Below are 26,864 nucleotides of genomic sequence, written 5' to 3'. Positions count from 1 at the left end.
GCTGGCTACTAAGTCCAACTCAACCAATCAGGAGACTGTTGCAATGGACTACTTGGCCCTATCTTGACTCTTCTGATCTATCTCCCACATTTCTAGCAATAAAATGTAAATGTAATAATACTTTTTAGGGTGAAGTACAAAATTCTTTGCTTAGCACAACAGGTCTTTGATGCCCTGTTCATTGCCTCTCTTTCAGGTCTTATCACCTTCCAATTTCTCTCGCCTTTACCAACTGGGCTCTAGTTATACATAAGTACTGGTAGGTCCTTAACCCACCATGCTCTTTTAGACTTCTATTTCTTCACACATGCTGTTGTTCTCTCCACATGAAACACCCTTTTCCATTTATTCAGCTGGCTATTCTGCCTTTCAAAACCCCACTCAAAATTTTCCCTAGAAATTCCTCTTGGACACCCACTGTGATTTAGATATCTGTCCTCTGTGCTTATCATCTGATGCTTATCACTCAGTGCTGTAACTGTTGGTTTACTGGTCTATTTCTTCCAATAGCTGGTAAGTGACCTTAGGTAGGGACTGAATTTTATTTGACTCTGTGTCTTTAGTACCCTTTACGATGTGAGACAAATGTAATAGTCAGTGGATGTTCACTAAACATCTTAATGAAGGAAATGTTGTCACCCATTGGAAATAGGTTGAACAAGCTTACTAGGAAGTTTATAGGTTCCCAATTGTCTCCATCCTTGCAATAAAGAAATTCCCTTTACCAAATAATTCAAAACATAAACATAAGAATATATATTCTTGCTTTAAAGTTGGCTGTCTTTCTGGGTCACACTTTCATTTTTGTCTTCAGGCAAGGAGGAAAAGCTAATTACATACTTTGCTTTTTAAAGCTTTTACTTGAAGCTGAGAAGACTTGAAAAATGAGCATAAAATAACTTTCAAATAAGATAATCTGCCATAAAACCCAATTCATCATTATCTTTATTTCCAAAACTACAAGTCATCAAGTTCCTCCTTTTCCATCAAACTTGAGGACTTTTGATTCTAACTTGTAAATATGTCTTCAGTGTTTCATCCTTTTCTCCTGCTGCTTCTCTTCATCTTTTCCTTGGCATTCTCAGGCCTAGTCTCTCCTCACACTCCAGTCAGGCATCTATCCTTTATTCTACATTGGTGACACTGTTCTTTAGAAGACAGGAATTTGATTACCCCAATGAAATTCAAACACTGGATTAGCATGTAAAGCTCTATCGTTGCATCACAGCCTACTGTTTTAGTCTCATTTCCTACCACCCCTTTAACTCCCAACTATGTTCTACATCTAGAAACTTGTTAATGTTCTTTTATACCTCCAAGTCTTAGCCTATGGAAACTTCTCTCCCTGGAATGTGTTTCTGTGAATCTATCAGATCTATGCAATTTTTCTCATCCTCGTGTATGGATCAAACACTTCATTTAAGAAGCTTTTCCAAAAACAAACAAAAAAACCCAAACAAACAAAAAAAGAAGCTTTTCCTTGACTTCTCCAATCAGTTAGGTCACTTCTGCATCTGTGCTTCTGGGGAAGTGTATATGCCTTTATTAGAGCGTTTGCTTCATTTTATTGATCTTTTATGTATTTCCTACCAGACTACAAATATAAGAACAAAATTATATCCATTTATCTTTATATTCCCAGAACATTCCTTAGAGCTTGGCACATAGCAAGCCCTCGATATATGTTTCCTGAATGAAGTGAAAGAAAGTCTCTTTGACTTCAGATGCTTCCTCACTAGAAGGAGCCAACGTGGGAACATGTTTTGGGAAAGAAAGGTCTAGGAAATATAACAGTGTCAGATATGAAAAAGAAAGAATAGTAATTAATTTCAAAGAGCTAATGGGTGACCACAATAATGGCAACCCCCCTACCTACTCTGAAAGAAAAGACAGAATAACAGATACGATGTAACAGGATACTAAGAGAGGGAAGGTGTAAATATGAATTTCACTGTGGCTCTGTCAAAAACGAGTCACATGCCAAGCCATGTATGTGAGACAAGGTTAATGATGAACTGTAGTAGCATTTTATCCATATTGTCTCTCTTATGGCATTTATCGACTCCTACCTTATAGGGTCAATTCTCTATTAAGCATGTTAACAAAAGGAAGCAGAGATTAAGGATAATCTCAATTTATTATTAACACCACACCTAGAAAAAGTACAGCATGAAATAGTAGTAATATAAACTTATGTGGTTAAAACTCCATCCATTATTGAAGAACAAATATTTGGGTCTATAAATGATATCAAAACCTACCTGCCCCCTCCCGTGCACGCACACACTCCATCTTGGCTTTGTCCCCTGCTCTACCCAGTACCTGAGTGTCTTTCCCACTTTCCTCACTTCCAGTTTCAGAGCCATCTGTAAAGACCTTCGCCTGTCAATGGCTAAGCGATCTGGGGAATGGGGGTTGATGCTGAGGCTGTAGTTGTTTAGAAGTCTTTTTACCCCAAAATACACCTGTTGAAACTTTTTGGCACCACTTATTCTACAGCTGATTAATCTCTCAACAGATAGTTACATGTTGACTATAATTATTTATGTATGCCTTACCTCACTATAACAACATAAGGTCTTTTAGGAGAGATTCTATTTTTCGTATTCACATGTGTTTGCAACACAGTTTCATAAATAACTGTGAATGGAAAAATTAGTTAATAAAACTAATAATCCAGTCAAATGTCAAAATTGCAATGAGAGAATATTATACAGAAAAACTAGTAGTAGTGCCATACGGTGTCTTTGGAAAACTCTGGCATGCCCCATGCCTCCATCAGCTACCCTGCCTCAAGCCACCTCTAAAAGCAGCAATTTGAACAGAAACAATGTGCTCAGTAAGTAAATGAAACCTCAAATGCCTAAGTTAACACTGGTAAGTAACATAACTTTATAGGGGATGCAATATTTATTATTTCTTAATATTTAATGCCCTGAAATAGTAAAAAAAACTTTTTTTTTTTTTTTGTACATCCAATCACTTTTAATTCAAACCAAGCCTATGAGTGACAAACTCAGACATCACATATCTGGACCAGAGTTGTTGGACTCCTAGGTCCACCATTTTAACCTCGATGCTCTGGATCCTATACTACTGTCATAGGCCCCAGCAATGCAAGCTTGCAGTTCCAAATTTACAAAGACTTAAAACATGGACAGGGTTTTTAAAATGTTAGTTGATAATAATAATATAAAAACAAATAGACTCAACTCACAACAATGATAGAATTAAATCTGATTCTTTAGATTATATAACCTATCCTCAATACAAAGAAATGCTTCAATTATTCAGGATAACAAAATAAAAGATTCCCAGTTCAACAACAAGTAATCATTAGCTGTCCAATAAACATAGTTCCACAGTACATACTATATAAAACAAACAAAAACCTCACAGATAATTCTTGAGCTGCCTATAAATACAAAACGAATATTTATATTTTAAAAGTGACTACAGGATTTCCCAACTGTACTATTTAATACTGGGCAAATCTGTTTTAAATGAAAGATATAAATGTATCAGTAAGTTAACATTTCTGTATATATTTGTATGAATAATAAAATCAATCAGTATAAAAATATAGTAGGACCAAAGAGATGCCCCAAATCTAAAGAATTAAAATTCATAACTCTCCTTAAAAAGGATGATTTACTAACATTAACTTTTTAGTTACAGATAATTACTAATTGATAAACCTTAGGGACTGCTTTCCTACCCGCTATTGTAGGAGATCAGGATGTTTTGTTTGGGTTTTTATTTTTGTGGAGGGAAGTGGCACCTAATTTTGGTCTAGATTGTTCCCCATACTTGTAGAAAGCTAAATCAGTAACTTCCAAGATAAATCACAAGACAGATTGGAGACATTTTCAATTATATCACTGATCACTTACCTAAGAGAAATGAAAATACACAAATGAACGATTACTTCTTTTAGAAAAACCTATAGACTTATGCGAAGCCATCTCAAACTCTTTGGTGCAGCCAATGTAAAAGAAGAGTAAAGAGTACCTTACTTTGGTGTATTCAAGGCCAGGTGCCATTATGATGGCAATTGAAACAAATGCTATCAGGAATAATTTGGGTGTATCACAAAAACTCAATATAGCTTGTTTGCAAAGTGTCCCAAAGCTCAACTCATTTAAAGTACTGAAGATAATCCCATACAAAGTGAATGTGACCTGAAATTGCTCTAAAATAGACTATAATGTTACCTTCATGCTGAAGGGTAGAGAGAACTATTTAACCCATAACAAATGACAAAAACAGTAGGGGAGAATGAAAATGGTGAATGCCATTGCTACCCACCATGGTGACTCATGACCTGCCCGGCAGCCTCCATGCTGACATTCTGGAGATAGTTGTGGCAGCGTTCCTTGTGCTCCTCCAGTGAACTGCGCTGCTTGTAGCTTCGTCCACAGTAGTTGCACTTGTGAGGTTTACCCACTGTGAAGAGAACTCAAGGTTAGTGTGCTGTCAAGTCTCATCCAAAGCAAAATTACCAGCTAACTTTTGATAGTCTGGAGGAAGCATTTATATGCTTTTCAGACTTAAATCTCTTCCTCCACCACACTCCCGTTGAGACAATTAAAGATAATAAACTTCTACCAAGATTAAAAGACAGCAAGAAAAGGCAGATCGTACCTTTGGTGATAGGGGAAATAATGAATCAAATCATGCTCTGACTGTACCCTAGATCATGAGAGGCTGATGATTGATCTTCAAATTATCTGACTCTTAACACTAACATTTACTCTTACACAGTTCTCTCAGCTCTGACTCATTCAAAAGACAAATCAGGAGTGTCCTAGATACATGATGAGAATTATTTTTATTTATTGGGAGGGGGCTAAGAATAGAGAATTTTACTGAAGGAAACTAAAATCCAACAACTTGAAATGTCATTGTCTAATGAAAAGATTATTCATGGGTACCAAGAAGACTAGAAAGAATTCAGGTGATGAGAAAAAGCACAGATAAAGGCAGAGAGTTTCTCTTTTCTTTCCACCTTGGTAAGAACTATTCACACATGCAAAACTTTGCGGCAGATCAGCCTATTCTCCTACATCAGTCAGCACTGTTCTTATATTACCAAGAATTATTAACCTACTAGGTGCTTTGAGTCAGGATTATTAACAATAATCACCAAAGCCCTAACATATTTAGTTATACAACGATAGTGATACTTAATTACATATTTCACATTCAGGAAATGAATTATTTTCTAATAGCCACATCTCATTATACCTGGTAAAATACTTCAATGCTCACATTAAAAAAAAAAACTTTAAAAAATTAAAAGAAAAAAAACACATTTAGGGAAAGAGGTGTGTTTTAATGTAAGACTATTCACAAGGGTATCACAGAGCACTTTGATTCTTGGTGTTGAACGGATACAGAAAACCATAAAGCATCAGGTGGTCTGTTGCCAAAGCCCTCAGTTAAGCACATTGTGAATCAGGTCAGCTGCTCTCATTTGACTCCCTTAGGAATCATTTTGTTTTGCCTAGAGGACAAATAGACAACTCTTTTTTATGGTCAAAGATAGCATCCTCAACTCCAGGTCCCTTACAAACCCATGCTAGGATAATGGTCATAAATGAAATTGAAATACTTTAACAAGACAAGGTATTCACACCTGCATAAAGATTTCACTACATCGATTAAAAAACCCAAACAAACCTTTAGATTGTATTTGAGGTGCATATAAATTCAAATCAGTTATTTTGACAATCGCAATTTTTTTGTAAACCGTCTTAAAAAACAAAAGCTATCTAAGGCAGGATCAGTCATTTCTAAAAATACGAGGCAAAGTAACTTCTATTTTTCAGAACCAAGAATTTCTGGGAAGTAAAAACTAGGTAGCTTTTTATATTGTGAAGACTCTTACAGCATTGTGTGAGAGCATAAAAAATACAAGAAAATATTCTTTTAGTCAAAAATATTAATGTAAATAGTATAAATATATTTATATATAATTGCATTCCAAGATATGGGGCTACATATGACAAAAAGCCTTTTATGAATTTTCTCTCAACAAGTCTATTAAGCAGCTAATACTTGTTAAGCATATACATTGTAGTTAACAGCCCACTATAAACTAGTTCCATCATCTCTGCCCCTTCTTAAGTCCTGTTGCACTGTGTCCTGTGATACCTATGTTTTACTGTGAACATAATATCCTCCTATACTTCTTCCCCTTATTTCTCTAAGCAATTGACACCTTTTTAACTTAATTAAAATATAGTTCTTGTCCACTTCCCTTGGCTCACAACGCTCTATAAACTCCCAACTCCCCAGGTAAGGAAGAAAAGACAGGATACTTTCTACTCCCCTCATTTTAGAATTCAACCCCATCTGCTTTACTTCAGCCTCTCCCATTTTGTCATCTATTTGTTTAAAACGTCACTCTTCCTCTCTTCATCCCATCCTTGTTCTCTGTGAGTATAACAGATATTGGAGTAAATTGCTCTAAAAGTATAACCTCAATTTCCCCAAATCTTCATCTGTATTCTATTCCAGGAATCCACATACTGGGTGACATGCTGGACTCTGACATCTCATAACTATTCTATGTCCAAGAAATTTGCTCTGGAAGTGTTCCACCTTACCCTTCTACATGTCTCATTTAATACATCTTTATTGAAAGCCTACTAGGTACCAACACTGGGACAAGGCTGGAATGTAAAGTGGAGAGCAAATTCTCATGGTGCCTATCCTCATGCAACCAACAGTCTGTTGAGGAAGACAGACATTTAACAAATATACAAGCAATACATTACAAATTGTAAATTCTACAGAGCTAAAGAATGGTAAGCTAGTATAACATGGGGACCCCAATTTAGTGTGAGAAGGTTGGACAGGAAGGTCTACCTGAGGTATGAACATTTAGGCTGATAACTGAAGAAAAAGTAGAAGTTCGTCAGATAATGGGGATGTGGGGGAGGGTGGAGGAGAGACAGTGTTTCCGGGAACTGCCGTCATCTCTTTCTATTTACTCTCAAGTTCTTAGCTCCTTCGAATTCTAGATCATGCCCTTGCTACTCTTTGGAAAATTATTTTCAAGCATCATCAACAGTCCCTTCCAAATCCAATGGCCCTACTACCCCTACAAGACCATTTCCTGTCAGTTCTTTGATATTTCTTTTTTTCTTCCTCCAGTTTTATTGAGATATAATTGACATAAGCACTGTATAAGTTTAAAGGGTACAGCAGAATGATTTGACTTACATACATCATGAAATGATTACTACAGTAATTTTAATGGACATCTATTTTTCCTAAAAATCAAGGTCATGAAAATATTGTTTATATTTACTCCCTATATATGATGAGTTTAACTGTATAATAGGTATCAACTATATGAGTTAATATGTATAACATATGTATATATATTCACAGAAAAGGACCAGTCTTTTGCTACTTTTCTTTTTACAAATGTTATTATTTACACAGTCTCACTATCTGAAACACCTTCATTCTGCTACCCCTCCTCAAAGCTCCCTTAACTCCCCAGTGCCATCTTCTCCAGGCTCCAGGTCTCCATGATGTAGTACCTTCAACACAGGGACCTTCTATCGCCCTTCCCCTAATAAAGTTCTATATTGAGGGTTAAAAAAAAAAATTAAAAAAAGTCATCGATAGTCTCTGAAGTGCTAAATCCGGTAGACTTTAATCAGTCCAAAATGTTCCTAATTCCTTGCCCCTATCAAACTTTCAGGAGTCTTGAATCTCCTGTTTTAGCTTCTGGGATCAGATTCTGCATCCTCACTCCCTGGCTTCTCAATCTTTTCCTACCTGGTAAATATATATGTACCTCCAGGTTTTGCTCTCAGTACAGTAGTCTCCCCGTTTTCCCTCTAGATTAAGCCCTCATTTCTATGAAATGTCCAAATCATGCCTGGAATAATTTCCCATGTTTGGAAGCTCCTATTTGTCACAAACATTTAAAAAGTGATCATGGTGAACCCAAGGACACAGTTTCCTCCCTCTGTGCTCTCACAGCGCTCTGTCCATATTCTGTTGATGCATTACTTACGATAATTGCATTGTAATTACCCATCTGATCTCTGTTTCCCTTGTCCTAAACAACGAGTTCTGTCATGAGGACAGAGGTCATGTTTTATTCAATTTGGAATTGATAGTGCTTACTGTAGTTATTAAACATAGGAGGTACTCAATATGTATTTGCTGAATGACTGTACTTCAACCTCATACTTCCAAATGCCTTTGGAGTATTGCGTTATGCATATTCCTCTGAAATCTAAAATCTAAAATTCAACATATCCAAAATTATCTTCCTCTACAAAACTACTTCTTTATTCTGACTGCTCTTTTGTGCGTTACCACTGTTTTAATAAACTAGACTCGTGATAAGGCAACCACTATTGTTGCCTCCTACCTCATTTCTCACATCCAAATAACTGCTCAAGTTTATCCCTCCTTCTCACTCCCAGAACCAATTTCCTAGTTCAAATGTTCATTACCATGAACCTGGGCAAGCTTAGTATACTTCAAACCAGGTGTTCTCTTCCCTTGTGTAATTATTTTACTCCTCTCCTCAACAACCTTCAATGACTTTTCACTTCTACTGAACAAAGTCCAAATCCCTGTACTTGGCATTCAGCATCCTACACTGTCTGGTCCCAAGGGATACATCCCATCTTCTACCCCAGGATTCAGCCAGGATTACCTTCCGCTTTTACACTTCTGAGTCTTAGTTCTTTCTGGAATGGCTTCACACAATTTCTGCCCCTTGAAATCCCACGCATCCTTCCAATCTCCCTAACCATGTTCCATCCAAAAGCGATCTTTCCTACTAAAGAACTGTAACTGTATTGGTCCTCACACTTAGGAAACTTGTAACATTCTGTCTCTTGAGTTATTTGTGAATACATCTGACCCATGAACAACTTGGGTTTGTACTGCATGGATCCACTTATAATGTGAATATTTTTCGACAAATACATACTACAGTACTGCATGATCTGCAGTTGGTTGAATCCACTAATGTGGAACCGTGGATGTGGAGGGCTGACTGTGAAGTTATATGTGGATTTTCCACTGCAAGGGAGGGGGTGTTTGTGCCCCTAACCCCTGTGTTGTTCAAGAATCAACTGTATGTATACATTCATTTTGATCTCCCATGTTAGATTATGAGCTTCTTGAGAGACTGAAATAATGTCTTATATATCTTTGTAACCTCAAAGAGTTTAGCATGGTGATTTGTTCACAGCAAGAACTAATAAGTGGTGTTTTCATGAATGACATCATTTCCTAACTTTAAATATTTTCCTTTCACTGGTTTTCCCTGAATCTTTTACAAACTTTAAAAGCAATGCATCCATATAGAAAATTTTTTAATTCACCAAAAATTATTTATAATTATATCATTTAGAGATAAGTATCTTTAACATTTTTATCTCATGTATTTTTTCTATGCATGAAAAGATCTATTTTGTTATGAAATTGGGTCATTTTTTATGCTGTATTTTATAATCTGCTTATTTTACTGAACAATATATCTTGAAATTTCCCCATGATATAAAATAATAGTTTTGTTGCTGCTGTTAGGTAACAATTTTTTCCTGAATTCTAAAATTATGATATGCTGATTTAGTTTGCCTTAGCATTCTTAGTCCTTTTCTTATTTACTTTAATAATTATTTTTCTTTTTACCATAGTTACTATGCCCATACTTGAAAAAGAAAAAATCAAATAGCCCTAAAGGGCACTTAATGAAATAGTCTTCCCCTCACCCCATGCGCATCTAAACATAATCTATTTCTCTGTCCTCTCTTTTTGGAATTTCTATTAGTTTGATGTTAGACCTTCCAGATTGAGTCTTGAAATTTTTTTCCCTCATATTAATTATCCTTTTACCCTGTTTACTTATAGAAAAATTCCTCACCTTTTTCTTTGAATCTTTCTGTGAAATATTTTCTGGTAAATATAAATTTCTCTGATCTCTTTCCTTTTTCTTAAAAATAGTATTCTGTTTTTTCATAGGTACAATAACATTTATCTGGGCATAATTTTTTCTTTTTAAAAAAGTTCTTTTTATATTGTCTTCTCTGGCTTTTTTTCTTTTTTACATTGGTGTCTGTATTGGAGGCTTTCCTTAAATGCCTGGTGCCTGAATATTTATTGTCCATTTATATTTAACAGTAAGGCACTAAAAAGCTAATTGGAAGTTCAGGAAACACAGGTGAGGTTTGTGAACTACTGGTGAACTACTGCAGAGTGACCAGGTAATGAAGCAACCTTTTCATTGTCAGACCCCCAAATATAAATATATATGTCTTTTCTCTAGGATCTCTCAATTCCCTTAGAAAAGATACCTCCAATTTCCAGCCCTGGAGGTATGGGGGAATATGAAGCTAGATATTAGTATTCCGGAAGTAAGGCAAGATACGGGGCCAGAAATCTAAATGTTCAACTGTAGTCTTTCATATACTGTCCCTGCTTTAAGTCCTTTGTTTTCCCCCTACTCTCTACTTTTCCTGGAGTCTCTAAGCTAGAACCTTTCCAATTCAGTATCGCCAGAGAATAAATGTTATTTTCCTGTAGTTGGTTGGCTGTAGTGAGAGTGGTTCTGTGGCCTGTTTTGTATTCAGATTTTGAAATCCTTTTATATTCAATCCAGAATTTCATCCCTACCATCAACAGTCATGTTTCTTCCAAGTCCAGAGACTTTTCAGGATTCTCTAGGGCCAAATGGCTTTGCTACTCATCCTTTATTCCCTTCTATAATCACTATAAGTTCCCGAGTCTTCTGTTTTGGGAAGTCTATTACCACCCCTCCCTCTATCTTCTTTCCATCTTCCTCTTGCTGCTATTCTGTCCTTTCCCATTGTCTTTGATCTTAAAGCGTTTATACTTCTATAAACGTCTACTGCGATTTTAGTGTAGTTTTAAAGAGTAGAGACAGATGTAGCTTTTCATTTCATCATGTTTAGACAGCAACAGACAACATCACTTTTAATGTTGGTATGCTATGGCTCTGGAAGGGTGTACCATAACTCTGTATTTAGATAAACAGGAGCATGACATGTTAGTAAAGATTAGCCACCAAAAAAGGAATCACATATTTGTAAGACAAGGGGAATTTGTGGAAATGTAAAACTAAATATTTCCTCTATTCTACTCTAATCTGCTAATACAACATTCCTACCTATATTCAAATATGTTTTAGTGTAACCATTTGCAGTGGTTCTCAAAATATGAGCTGCATGCCTCCTATGTTAGAATTACCTGGAGTGCTCTTAAAATGCAGATTTTTGGGCACCATGCTAGGGCCTAGAATTTCTGAGAGAGGTACTCTGATCTCCCCATGTTTAACAAGCCTGCCAGGTAGTTGCTTATGTACTGAAGTTGAAAAACAATGGTCTATAGAAGCTCATAAATCATCATGTTCTCTAAGTCTGGTATTGAGTTAAAATTTCTTATCAAAGTGAAGAATACTTTTCTTAACTCCACCATAATGATCTTAGTTATATTATTGAAGGAGTTAAAATTAATTTTCTTTTACAAGAAATGTTGGGACGAAAATCTGAAAAGCCTATGAGTGAAGTATCATTTATTATTGGTAAAAAATTTTTAAAAATATTTATTTTGGTACGGGAGTTTACTCCTGTATGTTGATAACATCTTTTGAGGACAGTGATCCACTTTAAACTTTACATCAATTCTACTTCAAACTGACCTGTGTGTCTGGATTTTAAAATTCAAGTGGATCAGAGTCAGTTTGGGGCCATCCCGACTGGTTAGGAGAAACCCTAGAAGTTACCCCTTGCTCCTGGGAGACCCCAGTGGGGTTCAAATGCTGGGTGAGCCCAACATGTCCACAGTAGGTTCCCGAGGATACAGACCCAAGCCTGGAGATAGTGTGTGAGATGCCACCCACAGCATCGCCATCTGGGAGAACAGGAGGGGAGAGAAGACTCTAACAATCTGCCATTACCCCAAAGAGGCCTCACTTAGCCGGAAGTTACCATTTTACCCTAGAATTGTGTGTTACAACTGGAAGAAAAGGAATAATGTTAATGGACCCGTTTACTTCCCAATTCTACTGATAGTTCAAACTTGAGCCACACATTACTTGAATTATATGGTCAAGAAAGGAGCCACAGTTTCACGAAACGCATGGGTTCATGTTTGTTTCATTAAAAATTTGGGCCGCACCAGAAAGACAAGATCCAGCCTCATCCACCAGAACACAGGCACTAGTCCCCTCCACCAGGAAGCCTACACAATCCACTGAACCAACCTTAGCCACGGGGGGCAGACATCAAAAACAACGGGAACTACGAACCTGCAGCCTACGAAAAGGAGACCCCAAACACAGTAAGTTAAGCAAAATGAGAAGACAGAAAAACACACAGCAGGTGAAGGAGCAAGGTAAAAACACACCAGACCAAACAAATGAAGAGGAAATAGGAAGTCTGCCTGAAAAAGACTTCAGAGTAATGATAGTAAAGATGATCCAAAATCTAGGAAATAGAATGGAGAAAATACAAGAAGCGTTTAACAAGGAACTAGAAGAACTAAAGAGCAAACAAACAATGATGAACAACACAATAAATGAAATTAAAAATTCTCCAGAAGGAATCAATAGCAGAATAAATGAGGCAGAAGAAAGGATAAGTGACCTGGAAGATAAAGTAGTGGAAATAACTACTGCAGAGCAGATAAAGAAAAAAGAATGAAAAGAATTGAGGACAGTCTCAGAGACCTCTGGGACAACATTAAATGCACCAACATTCAAATTATAAGGATCCCAGAAAAAGAGAAAAAGAAAGGGACTGAGAAAATATTTGAAGAGATTATAGTTGAAAACTTCCCTAATATGGGAAAGGAAATAGCAAATCAAGTCCAGGAAGTGCAGAGTTTCCCATACAGGATAAATCCAAGGAGAAACACACCAAAACACATATTAATCAAACTATCAAAAATTAAATACAAAAAAAAATACTAAAAGCAGCAAGAGTAAAAAAACAAATAACATGCAAGGGAGTCCCCATAAGGTTAACAGCTGATCAATCAGCAGAAACTCTGCAAGCCAGAAGGGAGTGGCAGGACATATGTAAAGTGATGAAAGGGAAAAACCTACAAACAAGCTTACTCTACCCAGCAAGGATCTCATTCAGATTCAATGGAAAAATTAAAACCTTTACAGAGAAGCAAAAAGTAAGAGAATTCAGCACCATCAAACCAGCTTTACAACAAATGCTAAAGGAACTTCTCTAGGCAGGAAACACAAGAGAAAGAAAAGACCTACAGTAACAAACCCAAAGCAATTAAGAAAAAGGTAATAGAAACATACATATTGATAACTACCTTAAATGGAAATGGATTAAATGCTCCCACCAAAAGATATAGACTGGCTGAATGGATACAAAAACAAGACCTGTATATATGCTGTCTACAAAAGACCCACTTCAGACTTAGGGACACATACAGACTGAAAGTGAGGGAATGGAAAAAGATATTCCATGAAAATGGAAAGCAAAAGAAAGCTGGAGTAGCAATTCTCATAACAGACAAAATAGACTTTAAAATAAAGACTATTACAAGAGACAAAGAAGGACACTACATAATGATCAAGGGATCAATCCAAGAAGAAGATATAACAATTGTAAATATTTATGCACCCAACATAGGAGCACCTTAATACATAAGGCAAATGCTAATAGCCATAAAAGGGAAACCAACAGTAACACAATCATAGTAGGGGACTTTAACACTCCACTTTCACCAATGGACAGATCATCCAAAATGAAAATAAATAAGGAAACACAAGCTTTAAATGACACATTAAACAAGATGGACTTAATTGATATTTATAGGACATTCCACGCAAAAACAGCAGACTATGCTTTCTTCTCAAGTGCTCATGGAACATACTCTAGGATAGATCATATCTTGGGTCACAAATCAAGCCTTGGTAAATTTAAGAAAACTGAAATCATATCAAGTATCTTTTCCGACCACAATGCTATGAGACTAGATATCAATTACAGGAAAAAATCTGTAAAAAATACAAACACATAAAGGCTAAGTAATACACTACTTAATAACCAAGAGATCACTGAAAAAATCAAAGAGGAAATCAAAAAACACCAAGAAACAAATGACAATGAAAACACGATGACCCAAAACCTATGGTATGCTGCAAAAGCAGTTCTAAGAGGGAAGTTTATAGCACTACGATCCTACCTCAAGAAACAAGGAACATCTCAAATAAACAACCTAACCTTACAACTAAAGCAATTAGATAAAGAAGAACAAAAAAACCCCAAAGTTAGCAGAAGGAAAGAAATCATAAAGATCAGATCAGAAATAAATGAAAAAGAAATGAAGGAAATGATAGATCAATAAAACTATAAGCTGTTTTTTTGAGAAGATAAACAAAATTGATAAACCATTAGCCAGACTCATCAAGAAAAAAATGGGAGAAGATGCAAATCAATACAGTTAGAAATGAAAAAGAAGTAACAACTGACACTGCAGAAATCCGAAGGATCATGAGAGGTTACTACAAGCAACTGTATGCCAATAAAATGGACAACCTGGAAGAAATGGACACATTCTTAGAAAAGCCCAACCTTCCTAGACTGGACCAGAAGGAAATAGAAAATATACACAGACCAATCATAAGCACTGAAATTGAGACTGTGATCAAAAATCTTCCAACAAACAAAAGCCCAGGACCAGATGGATTCATAGGTGAATTCTAACATTTAGAGAAGAGCTAACACCTATCATTCTCAAACTCTTCCAGAGTACAGCAGAGGGAGGGACACTCCCAAACTCATTCAATGAGGCCACCATCACCCTGATACCAAAACCAGACAAAGATGTCACAAAAAAAGAAAACTACAGAACAATATCACTGATGAACATACATGCAAAAATCCTCAACAAAATACTAGCAAACAGAATCCAACAGCACATTAAAGGATCATACACCATGATCAAGTGGGGTTTATCCCAGGAATGCAAGGATTCTTCAATATATGCAAATCAATCAATGTGATAAGCCATATTTAAAAAATTGAAGGAGAAAAACCATATGACTATCTCAATAGATGCAGAAAAAGCTTTTGACAAAATTCAACACCCATTTATGATAAAACCCTCCAGAAAGTAGGCATAGAGGGAACTTACCTCAACATAATAAAGGACATATATGACCAATCCAAGCTAACATCGTTCTCAATGGTGAAAAACTGAAAACATTTCCTCTAAGATCAGGAACAAGACAAGGATGTCCCCTCTCACCACTATTATTCAACATAATTTTGGAAGTTTTAGCCACAGCAATCAGAGAAGAAAAAGAAATAAAAGGAATCCAAATCGGAAAAGAAGTAAAGCTGTCACTGTTTGCAGATGATATGATACTATACATAGAGAATCCTAAATATGCTACCAGAAAACTACTAGAGGTAATCAATGAATTTGGTGAAGTAGCAGGATAGAAAATTTATTCACAGAAATCTCTTGCATTCCTGCACACTAATGATGAAAAATCTGAAAGAGAAATTAAGGAAACATTCCCATTTTCCATTGCAACAAAAAGAATAAAATACCTCGGAATATGCCTACCTAAGGAGACTAAAAGACCTGCATGCAGAAAACTATAAGACACTGATAAAAGAAATTAAAGATTATACAAACAGATGGAGAGATATACCATGTTCTTGGATTGGAGGAATCAACATTGCGAAAATGACTATACTACGCAAAGCAATCTACAGATTCAATGCAATCCCTATCAAACTACCACTGGCATTTTTCACAGAACTAGAACAAAAAATTTCACAATTTGCATGGAAACACAAAAGAACCCGAATAGCCAAAGCAGTCTTGAGGAAGAAAAACGGAGCTGGAGGAATCAGGCTCCCTGATTTCAGACTATACTACAAAGCTACAGTGATCAAGACAGAATGGTACTGGAACAAAAACAGAAATGCAGATCAATGGAACAGGGTAGAAAGCCCAGAGATAAAGCGACGCACTTATGGTCACCTTATTTTTGATAAAGGAGGCAAGAATATACAATGGGGAAAAGACAGCTTCTTTATTAAGTGGTGCTGGGAAAACTGGACAGCTACATGTAAAAGAATGAAATTAGAACATTCCCTAACACCATACACAAAAATAAACCCCAAATGCTTTAAAGACCTAAATGTAAGGTCCAACACTATATGACTCTTAGAGGAAAACATAGGCAGAACACTCTGTGACATAAATCACAGCAAGTTCCTTTTTGACCCACCTCCTAGAGAAATGGAAATAAAATAAAAAATAAACAAATGGGACCTAATGAAACCTAAAAGCTTTTGCAAGCAAAGGAAACCGTAACAAGATGAAAAGACAGCCTTCAGACTGGGAGAGAATATTTGCAAAAGAAGCAACTGATAAAGGACTAATCTCCAAAATATACAAGCAGCTCATACGGCTCAGTATCAGAAAAAAACAAACAACCCAATCCAAAAATGGGCAGAAAACCTAAATAGACATTTCTCCAAAGACGATATACAAATTGCCAATAAACACATGAAAGGATGCTCAATATCAGTAATCATTAGAGAAATGCAAATCAAAACTACAATGAGGTATCACCTCACACCAGTCAGAGTGGCCATCATCAAAAAATCTACAAACAATAAATGCTAGAGAGGATGTGGAGAAAAGGGAACTCTCTTGCACTGCTGTAGGAATGTAAAGTGATACAGCCACTATGGAGAACAGTATGGAGGTTCCTTAAAAGACTAAAAATAGAACTACCATATTACCCAGCCATCCCACTACTGGGCATATACCCTGAGAAAACCATAATTCATATACCACGATGTTCATTGCAGCTCTATTTACAATAGCCAGGAAATGGAAGCAACCTATCAGTGTCCACTGACAGATGAATGCATAAAGAAGATGTGGCACATATACACAATGGAATATTACTCAGCCATAAAAAGAAAGGAAATTGATTTATTTGTAGTGAGGTGGTTGGACCTACAGTCTGTCACACAGAGTGAAGTAAGTCAGAAAGAGAAAAACAAATACCGTATGCTAACACATATATATGGAACCAAAAAAAAAAAAAAAGGTTCTGAAGACCCTAGGGTCAGGACAGGAATAAACACACAGACGTAGAGAATGGACTTGAGGAGACAGGGAGGAGGAAGGGTAAGCTGGGATGAAGTGAGAGTGTGGCATGCACATATATACACTACCAAATGTAAAATAGATAGCTAGTGGGAAGCAGCTGCATAGCAGAGGGAGATCAGCTTGGTGCTTTGTGACCACTAGAGGGGTGGGATAGGGAGGGTGGGAGGGAGATGCAAGAAGGAGGAGATATGGGGACATATCTGATTCATATTCATAACAAAGCTTATTCACTTTGTTATAAAGCAGAAACTAACACCGTTGTAAAGCAATTATACTCCAGTAAAGGTGTAAAAACAAAATTCAAGGAAAAACTTACATTGACCAATTTCTCTTACATTGCTGGTTGTGCTGTTGCAGTCTTTTAAGAGGGCTATATAGTGTTATTTCACATAAGAAAGGACAGCATGGAAATTAATCCTTTCCACTAGCAAAAGATAAATGGTTTGCCCGGGTGTTGATTGTGGGAGTCTATCTTTACCACTTCCCACAACACCACGTTAAAAGCCAACTGGAATATGTTGTCAGAACATAGCTAAAGCCTTTAAGTCATTTATTTTTCAACAAAATTACTTTGAGAACTCATGGGGAAAAAGATAAAAGTAGAGGTTGGGAAGAGAGAACCATTTTAGAGTTGCCAATTTCCTTACTTGATAAGCTAAAGTAGGGTTCATTCACATGATCATAGCTTTACATAGGCACTTCCAACCGTCTTCCTCAAATATCTGTTGCCTCTGAAATCTGACTTATAGTACATATAGATTTTTACTTTGTTAAATCAGTTTTATTGAGGTATAATTTACATTAAATAAAATCCACTCACTTTAAGTATATAATTCAAGGAATTCTGAAGTGTATATGGTTGTGTAACCACCATCACAATTACAATATTTTAATTTCCATCACCTTAAACCAAAGTTTGGGACTGACATGTACACACTGCTATATTTAAAAATAGATAACCAACAGGACCTACTGTAAAAAATAAATAGATAAATAAATAAACTTGGAAAAACTGAAATGTATGAAGAATACAAATTAAAATCATCTGCAATAAACATTATTATAAATCTAAAAGAAGTAGGTCTTACTAATAGAGTTAGTCTTTAAATTGGGTAGTGTAAGTCATCCAATCTTGATTTTTCAAAATTATTTTGGCTATTTTAGGTGTTTTGTATTTCCAAAGAAATCTGCAATCAATTTGTCAATTTCTATAAAAAAATCCTGCTAAGATATTGATTGGGATTGTATTGAATTGATAGGCTAAATTTCAGGAGAATTAACATCTTAACAATACTGAATTGTTCAAAATATGATCATACTATCTCCATTTACTTAGGTCTTCTTTAATATCTCTTGGCAGTGTTTTATAATATTTCTTGCACATAATTACATAAACCTAAGTATTTCACATTAAATTTATCTCTTTTTCATATATTTTGGATGCTATAATAAATGGCATTGCTTTCTAATTTTCAGTTTCCAATTGTCCATTGCTAGCATGTAGAAATAAACTTGATTTCTTTTTATTAACTTTGCATCTTACAACCTTAATGAAATCACACATTAATTTTAGTTGTTTGGTAAATTCCTTGTTATTTTCTATGCTATAGGTGATCATGTCACCTAAAACAAAACATAGTTTTATTTATTCATTTCCAATTTGTATTCTTTCCCTTGCCATACTGCATTGACAAGACTCCCAAGAAAAGAAGTACAGAGAGCAGACATTCTTGCCTTGTTCCTACTCTTAAGGGTAAACTTTCATTCATTTATTGTTAGTGTGATGTTAGTTGAAAGTCTTTCAAGGATGGTTTTTATCCTGTTGATAAAGTACCTTTCTATTCTATTGCTGAGAATTGATAAACCCCACTTTGTCATGATATATTATCCTTTTTTATATATTTCTGGATTCTACTTGCTAAAATTTTGTTAAGGATTTTTGCATTTATGTTAAGGAGGGATATTGCTATACAGTTTTCTCATGTTATAATGTCTTTGGTTTTGGCATCAGGGTAATGCTGAACTCATACAATTAATTTGGAAGTATCACTCCCCCTTCTATTCTCTGGAAGAATTTTCTCCTCACATTATTTCTACCTTAAATGTTTGACAGAGTTTAAAAGTGAAGTCATCTGGCATTTTCTTTGTGGGAATGTTTTTAAATATTGGGTGGGCCAAAAAGTGCCTTTGGTTTTTTAAATAAAAATAAAAGACATTTTTCAATTTCACCAAGAACTTTATTGAACAATGTATTCACCCTTTTGTTCCACTACCTTCTGCCATTTTTCAGGCAACTTCATATTCCATCTTCCCAAAACTTGTTATTTTTTTGAGCAAAGAACTGTTTCAGGTGCCTTTTACAGTCTTCCAGGGAACTGACATTTTTTCCAGTAAGAGAAGTTTGTAAAGACCGAAATAAATGGAAATCCGAAGGTGCAATGCCTGGCGGATGAATCAGAACTTCCCAGCCAAGCTGTTAACAGTTTTTGCCTGGTCATTGAAGAAACATGCGGTCTTGCGTTATCCTGATGGAAGATTATATGTTTTCTATTGACTAATTCTGGACACTTTTCATTGAGTGCCACTTTCACTTGGTCTAATTGGGAGCAGTACTTGTTGGAATTTAATTGGTTTTCCAGAAGGAGCTCATAATAGAGGACTCCCTTCCAATCCCACCATATATACAACATCACCTTCTTTGGATGAAGACTGGCCTTTGGTGTGGTTGGTGGTGGTTCATTTCACTTGCCTCAGGATCTCTTCCGTTCCACGTTGTTGTACAGTATACACTTTTCATTGCCCATCACAATTTGTTTTAAAAACGGAACGATGTTTTCATTACGTTTAAGTAGAGAATTGCATGGGGAAATATGGTCAAGAAGGTTTTTTTCGCTTAACTTACATGGAACCCAGCAAAGCAATTCACATAACCAAACTGGTGCAAATTATTTTCAACGCTTGATTTGGATATTTTGAGTATGTCAGCTATTGCCCACGTGGTATAACGTTGATTGTTCTCAGTTAATGTCTCAATTTGATCGCTATCAACTTCAAATGATCTACTCGACCATGGAGCATTGTCCAAAGAGAAATCTCCAGCACGAAACTTCACAAACCACTTTTGACACATTTGATCAGTCACAGCACCTTCTCCATATACTGCACAAATCTTTTTGTGTGTTTCAGTTGTGTTTTTACCTTTCTTGAAATAATAAGGCATAATATGCCAAAAAGTTTGCTTTCTTCTTCCATCTTCAGTATTAAAATGGGTACATAAAAATTGACCAATTTTGATGTCTTTTTTTTAAATGCATGCTGTTATGACAGCTGTCACATACAATCTAACAAAACTGTTTCAAATAAAGTTAGAGACAACTAAGTGCTACTAGAGCCATCTTACGGAACAAACCAAACGAACCTTTTGGCCCATCCAATATAATTTCAATTCCTGGAAAGAATATTAAGTTATTAAGAATATCTATTTCTTCTTGAGTGAGCTTCAATAATTTCTATGTTTCAAGAAATTTATTTCATCTGCTCGAATTTGTTTATTTCAAGTTTACTGACATAAACTTGTTCATAATATTTCCATATTGTATTTCCAATGGCTATAGGAGTTTTAGTGATGTATCATTTTCATTTCTGATGTTGGTAAATTGAATATTCACTCTTTGTACTGGTTGATCTTGGCTAGAGGCTTACGCATTTTATTAATCTCTTCACAGAATCAGCCTTTGATTTCATTGGTTTTTCTCTATTATTTGTCTGTTTTCTCTTTCATTATTATTTCCCTACTTTAGATACTCTAGATTTAATTTACTCCTCTCTCATAATCTCTTTAGAAGCAAGCTTAATTGGTTTGAGACCTTTCTTCTTTCCTAATACAAGCACTTAATTATATACGTTTTCCTCCAAGTACCACTTTCATTCTCATCATGTTCATGTTTCCTTTATATTCTTGAACATAAGGAACATATTTATTATAACTGTTTAATCAACCCTATCTGCTAATTCCACCATTTGATCATTTCCGGGTCTGTTTCTACCTACTGATTTTTCTACTGATTGTGGGTAATCCTTTCCACCTTCTCTGCATATCTGTTAATTTTTTTAATAGGTGCTGGCTATTGTGAATTTTACATTAGTGGGTCCTAGATTTTGTTGCATTTCTTTGAAGTATGGGTTACTTGTTCTGCTACGCAGTTATATTACTTGGAATCAGTTCAATCCTTCTGGTATTTGCTTTTATGCTTTAAGGCAGATCCAGAGAACATTTTAATCTCAAGGCTTATTTAGCCCCAGTACTATAGCAATACCACTGAGGTCTTAACTCAATGCCCTGCATATGACAAAGTCTTTCTCTACTGGTTTGTGAGAATGAACTCTTCCCAGCCCTAAATGAGCTCCAGGAATTGTTTGGCCTTCTGCTTTCTGGTGTTCTTTCCGCAGCTTCAGGTAGTTTCCTCATACATGTAAAGAGATCACTAACCAAAGAGTAAAGAAGGCCCTCTGAAAAACTTGAGGTTTTTCTGTGCAGTTTCCTCCTATCTGATACTCTGCCTTGCATATCCCTGGACTCTGATCTCTGTCTCCTCACAGTGAGACTGCCTGGCTCTGTTTGGGTTTGCTGTCCCTGCACTGTGGGCTGGAAACTGCTTCTAGGAAGTAAGCTGGGGTAATCATAGACCTCACTGCCTTTGTTCTCTTCTCTCAGGGATCTTGTCCTACAGTGCCTCTTGTTCAATGTCTAAAAGCCATCTAATATTTTGTCTGGTATTCTAGTTGTTCAAGGTGGGAGGGTAAATCTAGTCCCTAATACTTCATCATGATTGGAAGCAAAAGTTATGTTAGTAATTGGGTTAAATACCAAGAAATTAAATACCACTAACTTTGGAGGTTTTACTATCAATACAATTCAGGTAACTGAAATAAAGTTTCTTTTAAATATAATTCTAAGAATATTCATTATAATACCAAGAGTCCTAAAACACAGAAGATAGTTGTGTCAGTGTTCCCAAACACTCGAGAGTTAACAACTAGTCTCTTCTTTGGCATACTGTCCCTCATAAAAATCCTACACTGACCAAAAAAGGGAAGAATTATCAGTATAATCTGTCAGAGATATAGATGGAGACTACTGACCTGAACAATAAACTACAAATTGAAGATGCAGTAAAGAAAACTTGACAATCCTGACAACTATTCAATTACTAGAAAATTCTAGCAAATTTTTTTGTTTTCTCCATCTGTCATTATGAGGAATTAGAAATAAGAAATACCTGCACCTATACTTCTAAGAATCCCACATACCTACCCAGAAGTAAGAGCAAATCAAATAGCCATAAAGAATTGTGAAGTAGAAATGTTTACCATAAATTCATAGGGTGTTATGAAGTTATATAGCACAACCAAGACCTGTTCACTTATATTTTCTTGAAATATGTCACTTCAAGAGTTATCCTAGTGAAACCTATAAAACCAATTACAATAGCACTAATTCACGTGGTAAATGTTTTATTCTTTATATAGATATGTTTGTTTGCACATACAGAAACACGCAAAGAAGTATTTATATACAGAAAATATATTTGTCATGACACATATAAAATCAGGAACAGAGCATTATGCATATATCACATTCATTTTTCCTTAATGAAATTAAATACACCCACTTTCCTATAAATATATAAATAAATGCACAAATTTGATATCTGATTTTCTTAGTGATTGCTTAAAGAATTATAAATTAATCTGAAGAAAGATTAGCCCTGAAATATGGCACAACTGTCATTATTTCTGTAATTATATTACTAATTGGGTTAAATACCAAGTTATACTTTATCTGAATTAGTGATTGGTTTTATTGTATCAACCCTGTACATAAAAAAATTCTAATATTCTTGATCCCTAGTGCTATATTGCTGCATCAAAGAAGGTTTTGCCAATTCATATTCAGACTAGTAGTATATAAGAGAGCCATTTCACAATACTCTCAACAATGAGTACACTCATTAAAATAATAAATTCTCCACTATTGTGCTAGGCCTGGTGACCCTCCAGTTGTAGCAAGGCACTCTGGGGACACAGAAGCACACTCTTGGGCAGGATATTTTAAAGCAAGATAAGCACAGGATATTTTAAAATTTGAGAGAAATAATAAAACTACACCCCTCAGGTGCCATGTGAACTACCTGCTCACAGTTTCAACATTACAACACAATACATTCCTTTAAATGATGTCATCTTTGTGAAGCTAGGTTTCAGCAGTTGCTGCAACACAAGGCAAGTACCTTGTGAAAATCAGTGTAGAACAGGAAATGAGAGGGACGGTGTCCAATCTGATTCACGAGTTGGGGAAGTTGTGCAGTTCCCAACAGGGTGTACAATCCCATTAGTAAGTATGACTGTTTTAAGAATGAAATGAAAACATTTTTTGTATTTCAATTTAGGTATACTATTTTTCAAATGGCTATGAAGTGGTTGGGACAGAGATACTTAAGTCGTTTAGACTTGACTACTTAATAAATGAAACTGTTAGGTATATTTCTTTTAGGTCTAAAGGCACTGGAAAAACTTACTGAGACACCAAGGGCACTGTGAACCAAGAAAGTTTGGGAATCTCTGTGCTAAACAAAATATAATCATATTTCTTTTTATCTCTGTATCTATTAAGGCTAATAAACCTTTGACATCTCATAAATACTTAATTTATGGCTTTTGATGTTTAGATGTTTTGAATTTTCATGGAGTTAAAACTGTTGGTAATTTTCCTCTTTGTGATTTATTTTACTGTTCTAAGTTTCAAAATTCTGCCTGATACAGAATTTCTGAGAAATATCTACATCTATTTTTTTCCCTAAATCTTTAGAAGTCTTAATGACTAGTTGTTGTTTTTTTTTTTTTTGATTAAGTAGAAAGAGTATTTTAGAAAGAAAACAAATTCTTACCTGAAAGTGAGCTATTTTTCAAACAGAACCTCTGTTATGCTAAATTATTTCAGTATAATTAGGTGTCTGTAAAAAATTATTACAGTAAAATAACTTTTATCTCTCTAGGCAGAGTTTATCAATGGCAAGGAAGGAGAATGTTAAATGTTCAAATATGTCTGTGAGCTAGGACAGTTAGGTGGATTTCAGAGAGAGTCACAATGTACATGAGCATACCAGGGTTCTTTTTGATGTTTAGATTCAATAACAAAACAAGCAAATAAAATCTGTTTAACCCAATGTTTTCCCCAAATTATTTTAAATATAAAAGTATTTTATAACAAGTATTAATTTCCTAAGTAACTATTTTTCTATGGATGTACACTGAAAAAACTGAACTATGATAATAAAATAGGTACACACTGCCAGCTTTAATGTACTTTACTGTTTGTTCTTTATAGGATTTGCTAAGTGTTCAGCAAGGCCATATAATACTTTTATCACTCATTTAACATACATTTATTGAGAGTCTTCAAGTGCAGTGGATACAAACCTGAACAAGACAGACATTAGCATTGAATTCACAGAGCTGACATTATTTTTTTTTTAGTTTTATTGTTTTGAATTTTATTTATTCTTTTATACAGCAGGTTCTTATTAGGTATCCATTTTATACATATTTTGTATATATGTCAATCCCAATCTCCAAATTCATCACACCGCCACACCGCTTTGCCCCCTTGGTGTCCATATGTCTGTTGTCTACATCTGTGTCTCAATTTCTGCCCTGCAAACCAGTTCATCTGTACCATTTATCTAGGTTCCACATATATACGTTAATATATGATACTTGTTTTTCTCTGACTTACTTCACTCTATATGATAGACTCTACATCCATCCACATCTCTAATGACCCAATTTCATTCCATTTTATGGCTGAGTAATATTCCATTGTATATATGTACCACATGTTCTTTATCCATTCATCTGTCAATGGGCATTTAGGTTGCTTCCATAACCTGGCTATTGTAAACAATGCTGCGATGAACATTGGGGTGCACGTGTCTTTTTGAATTATGGTTTTCTCTGGGTGTATGCCCAGTAGTGGGATTGCTGGGTCATATGGTAATTCTATTTTTAGTTTTTTAAGGAACCTCCATACTGTTCTCCATAGTGGCTGTATCAATTTACATTCCCACCAACAGTGCAAGAGGGTTCTCTCTTCTCCACACACTCTCCAGCATTTGTTGTTTGTAGATTTTCTGATGATGGCCATTCTGACTGGTGTGAGGTGATACCTCATTGTAGTTTTGATTTGCATTTCTCTAATAATTAGTGATGTTAAGCAGCTTTTCGTGTGCTTCTTGGCCATCTGTATGTCTTCTTTGGAGAAATATCTATTTAGATCTTCTGTCCATATTTGGATTGGGTTGTTTGTTTTTTTAATATTGAGCTGCATGAGATGTTTATATATTTTGGAGACTAAACCTTTGTCCGTTGATTTGTTTGCAAATACTGTCTCCCATTCTGAGGGTTGTCTTTTCGTCTTGTTTTGGTTTCTTTTGCTTTGCAAAAGCTTTTGTTTCATTAGGTCCCATTTGTTTATTTTTGTTTTTATTTCCAATACTCTAGGAGGTGGATCAAAAAAGATCTTGTTTTGATTTATGTCATAGAGTGTTCTTCCTATGTTTTCCTGTAAGAGTTTTATACTGTCCAATCTTACATGTAGGTCTCTAATCCATTTTGAGTTAATTTTTGTGTATGGTGTTAGGGAGTGTTGTAATTTCATTCTTTTACATGTAGCTGTCCAGTTTTCCCAGCACCACTTATTGAAGAGACTGTCTTTTCTCCACTGTATATCCATGCCTCCTTTGTCATAGATTAGTTGACCATAGGTGTGTGGGTTTATCTCTGGGCTTTCTATCCTATTCCATTGATCTATATTTGTTTTTGTGCCAGTACCATAGTCTTGATTAATGTAGCTTTGTAATATAGTCTGAAGTCAGGGAGTCTGATTCCTCCAGCTCTGTTTTTTTCCCTCAAGACTGCTTTGGCTATTCAGGGTCTTTTGTGTCTCCATACAAATTTTAAGATTTTTTGTTCTAGTTCTGTAAAAAAATGCCATTGGTAATTTGATAGAGATTGCATTGACTCTGTAGATTGCTTTGGGTAGTATAGTCATTTTCACAATGTTGATTCTTCCAATCCAAGAACATGGTGTATCTCTCCATCTGTTTGTATCATCTTTAATTTTTTTCATCAGTGTCTTATAGTTTTCTGCACACAGATCTTTTGTCTCCCTAGGTAGCTTTATTCCTAGCTATTTTATTCTGTTTGTTGCAATGGTAAATGGGAGTGTTTCCTTAATTTCTCTTTCAGAGTTTTCATCATTAGTGTATAGGAATGCAAGAGATTTCTGTGCATTAATTTTGTATCCTGCAACTTTACCAAAATCATTGATTAGCTCTAGTCGTTTTCTGGTGGCATCTTTATGATTCTCTATGTATAGTATATGTCATCTGCAAATGGTGACAGTTTTTCTTCTTCTTTTCTAATTTATATTCCTTTTATTTCTTTTTCTTCTCTGATTGCCATGGCTAGGACTTCCAAAACTATGTTGAATAATAGTGGCGAGAGTTGACATCCTTGTCTTGTTCCTGATCTTAGAGGAAATGCTTTCAGTTTTTCACCATTGAGAATGATGTTTGCTGTGGGTTTGTTGTATATGGCCTTTATTATGTTGAGGTAGGTCCCCTCTATGC

At 35.5% G+C, this 26,864-nt stretch overlaps 1 protein-coding gene across 1 annotated transcript in view; it reads right to left on the bottom strand.

Moving 5' to 3' along the window:
- The window catches only part of IKZF2 (IKAROS family zinc finger 2), a 169,949-nt gene that overhangs the window by 10,570 nt on the left and 132,515 nt on the right, over positions 1-26,864 (bottom strand). Inside the window, exon 7 of the mRNA XM_060301457.1 lies at positions 4,309-4,446. Within this exon, the coding sequence (XP_060157440.1) occupies positions 4,309-4,446 (138 nt within the window). The remainder of the gene's footprint in view (positions 1-4,308; positions 4,447-26,864) is intronic.

Source organism: Globicephala melas, chromosome 7, assembly GCF_963455315.2.
Source record: "Globicephala melas chromosome 7, mGloMel1.2, whole genome shotgun sequence".
Classification (NCBI taxonomy): Eukaryota; Metazoa; Chordata; class Mammalia; order Artiodactyla; family Delphinidae; genus Globicephala; species Globicephala melas.
Note: the sequence above shows the minus strand (reverse complement) of the source record. Positions and strands in the feature narration are given on the sequence as shown.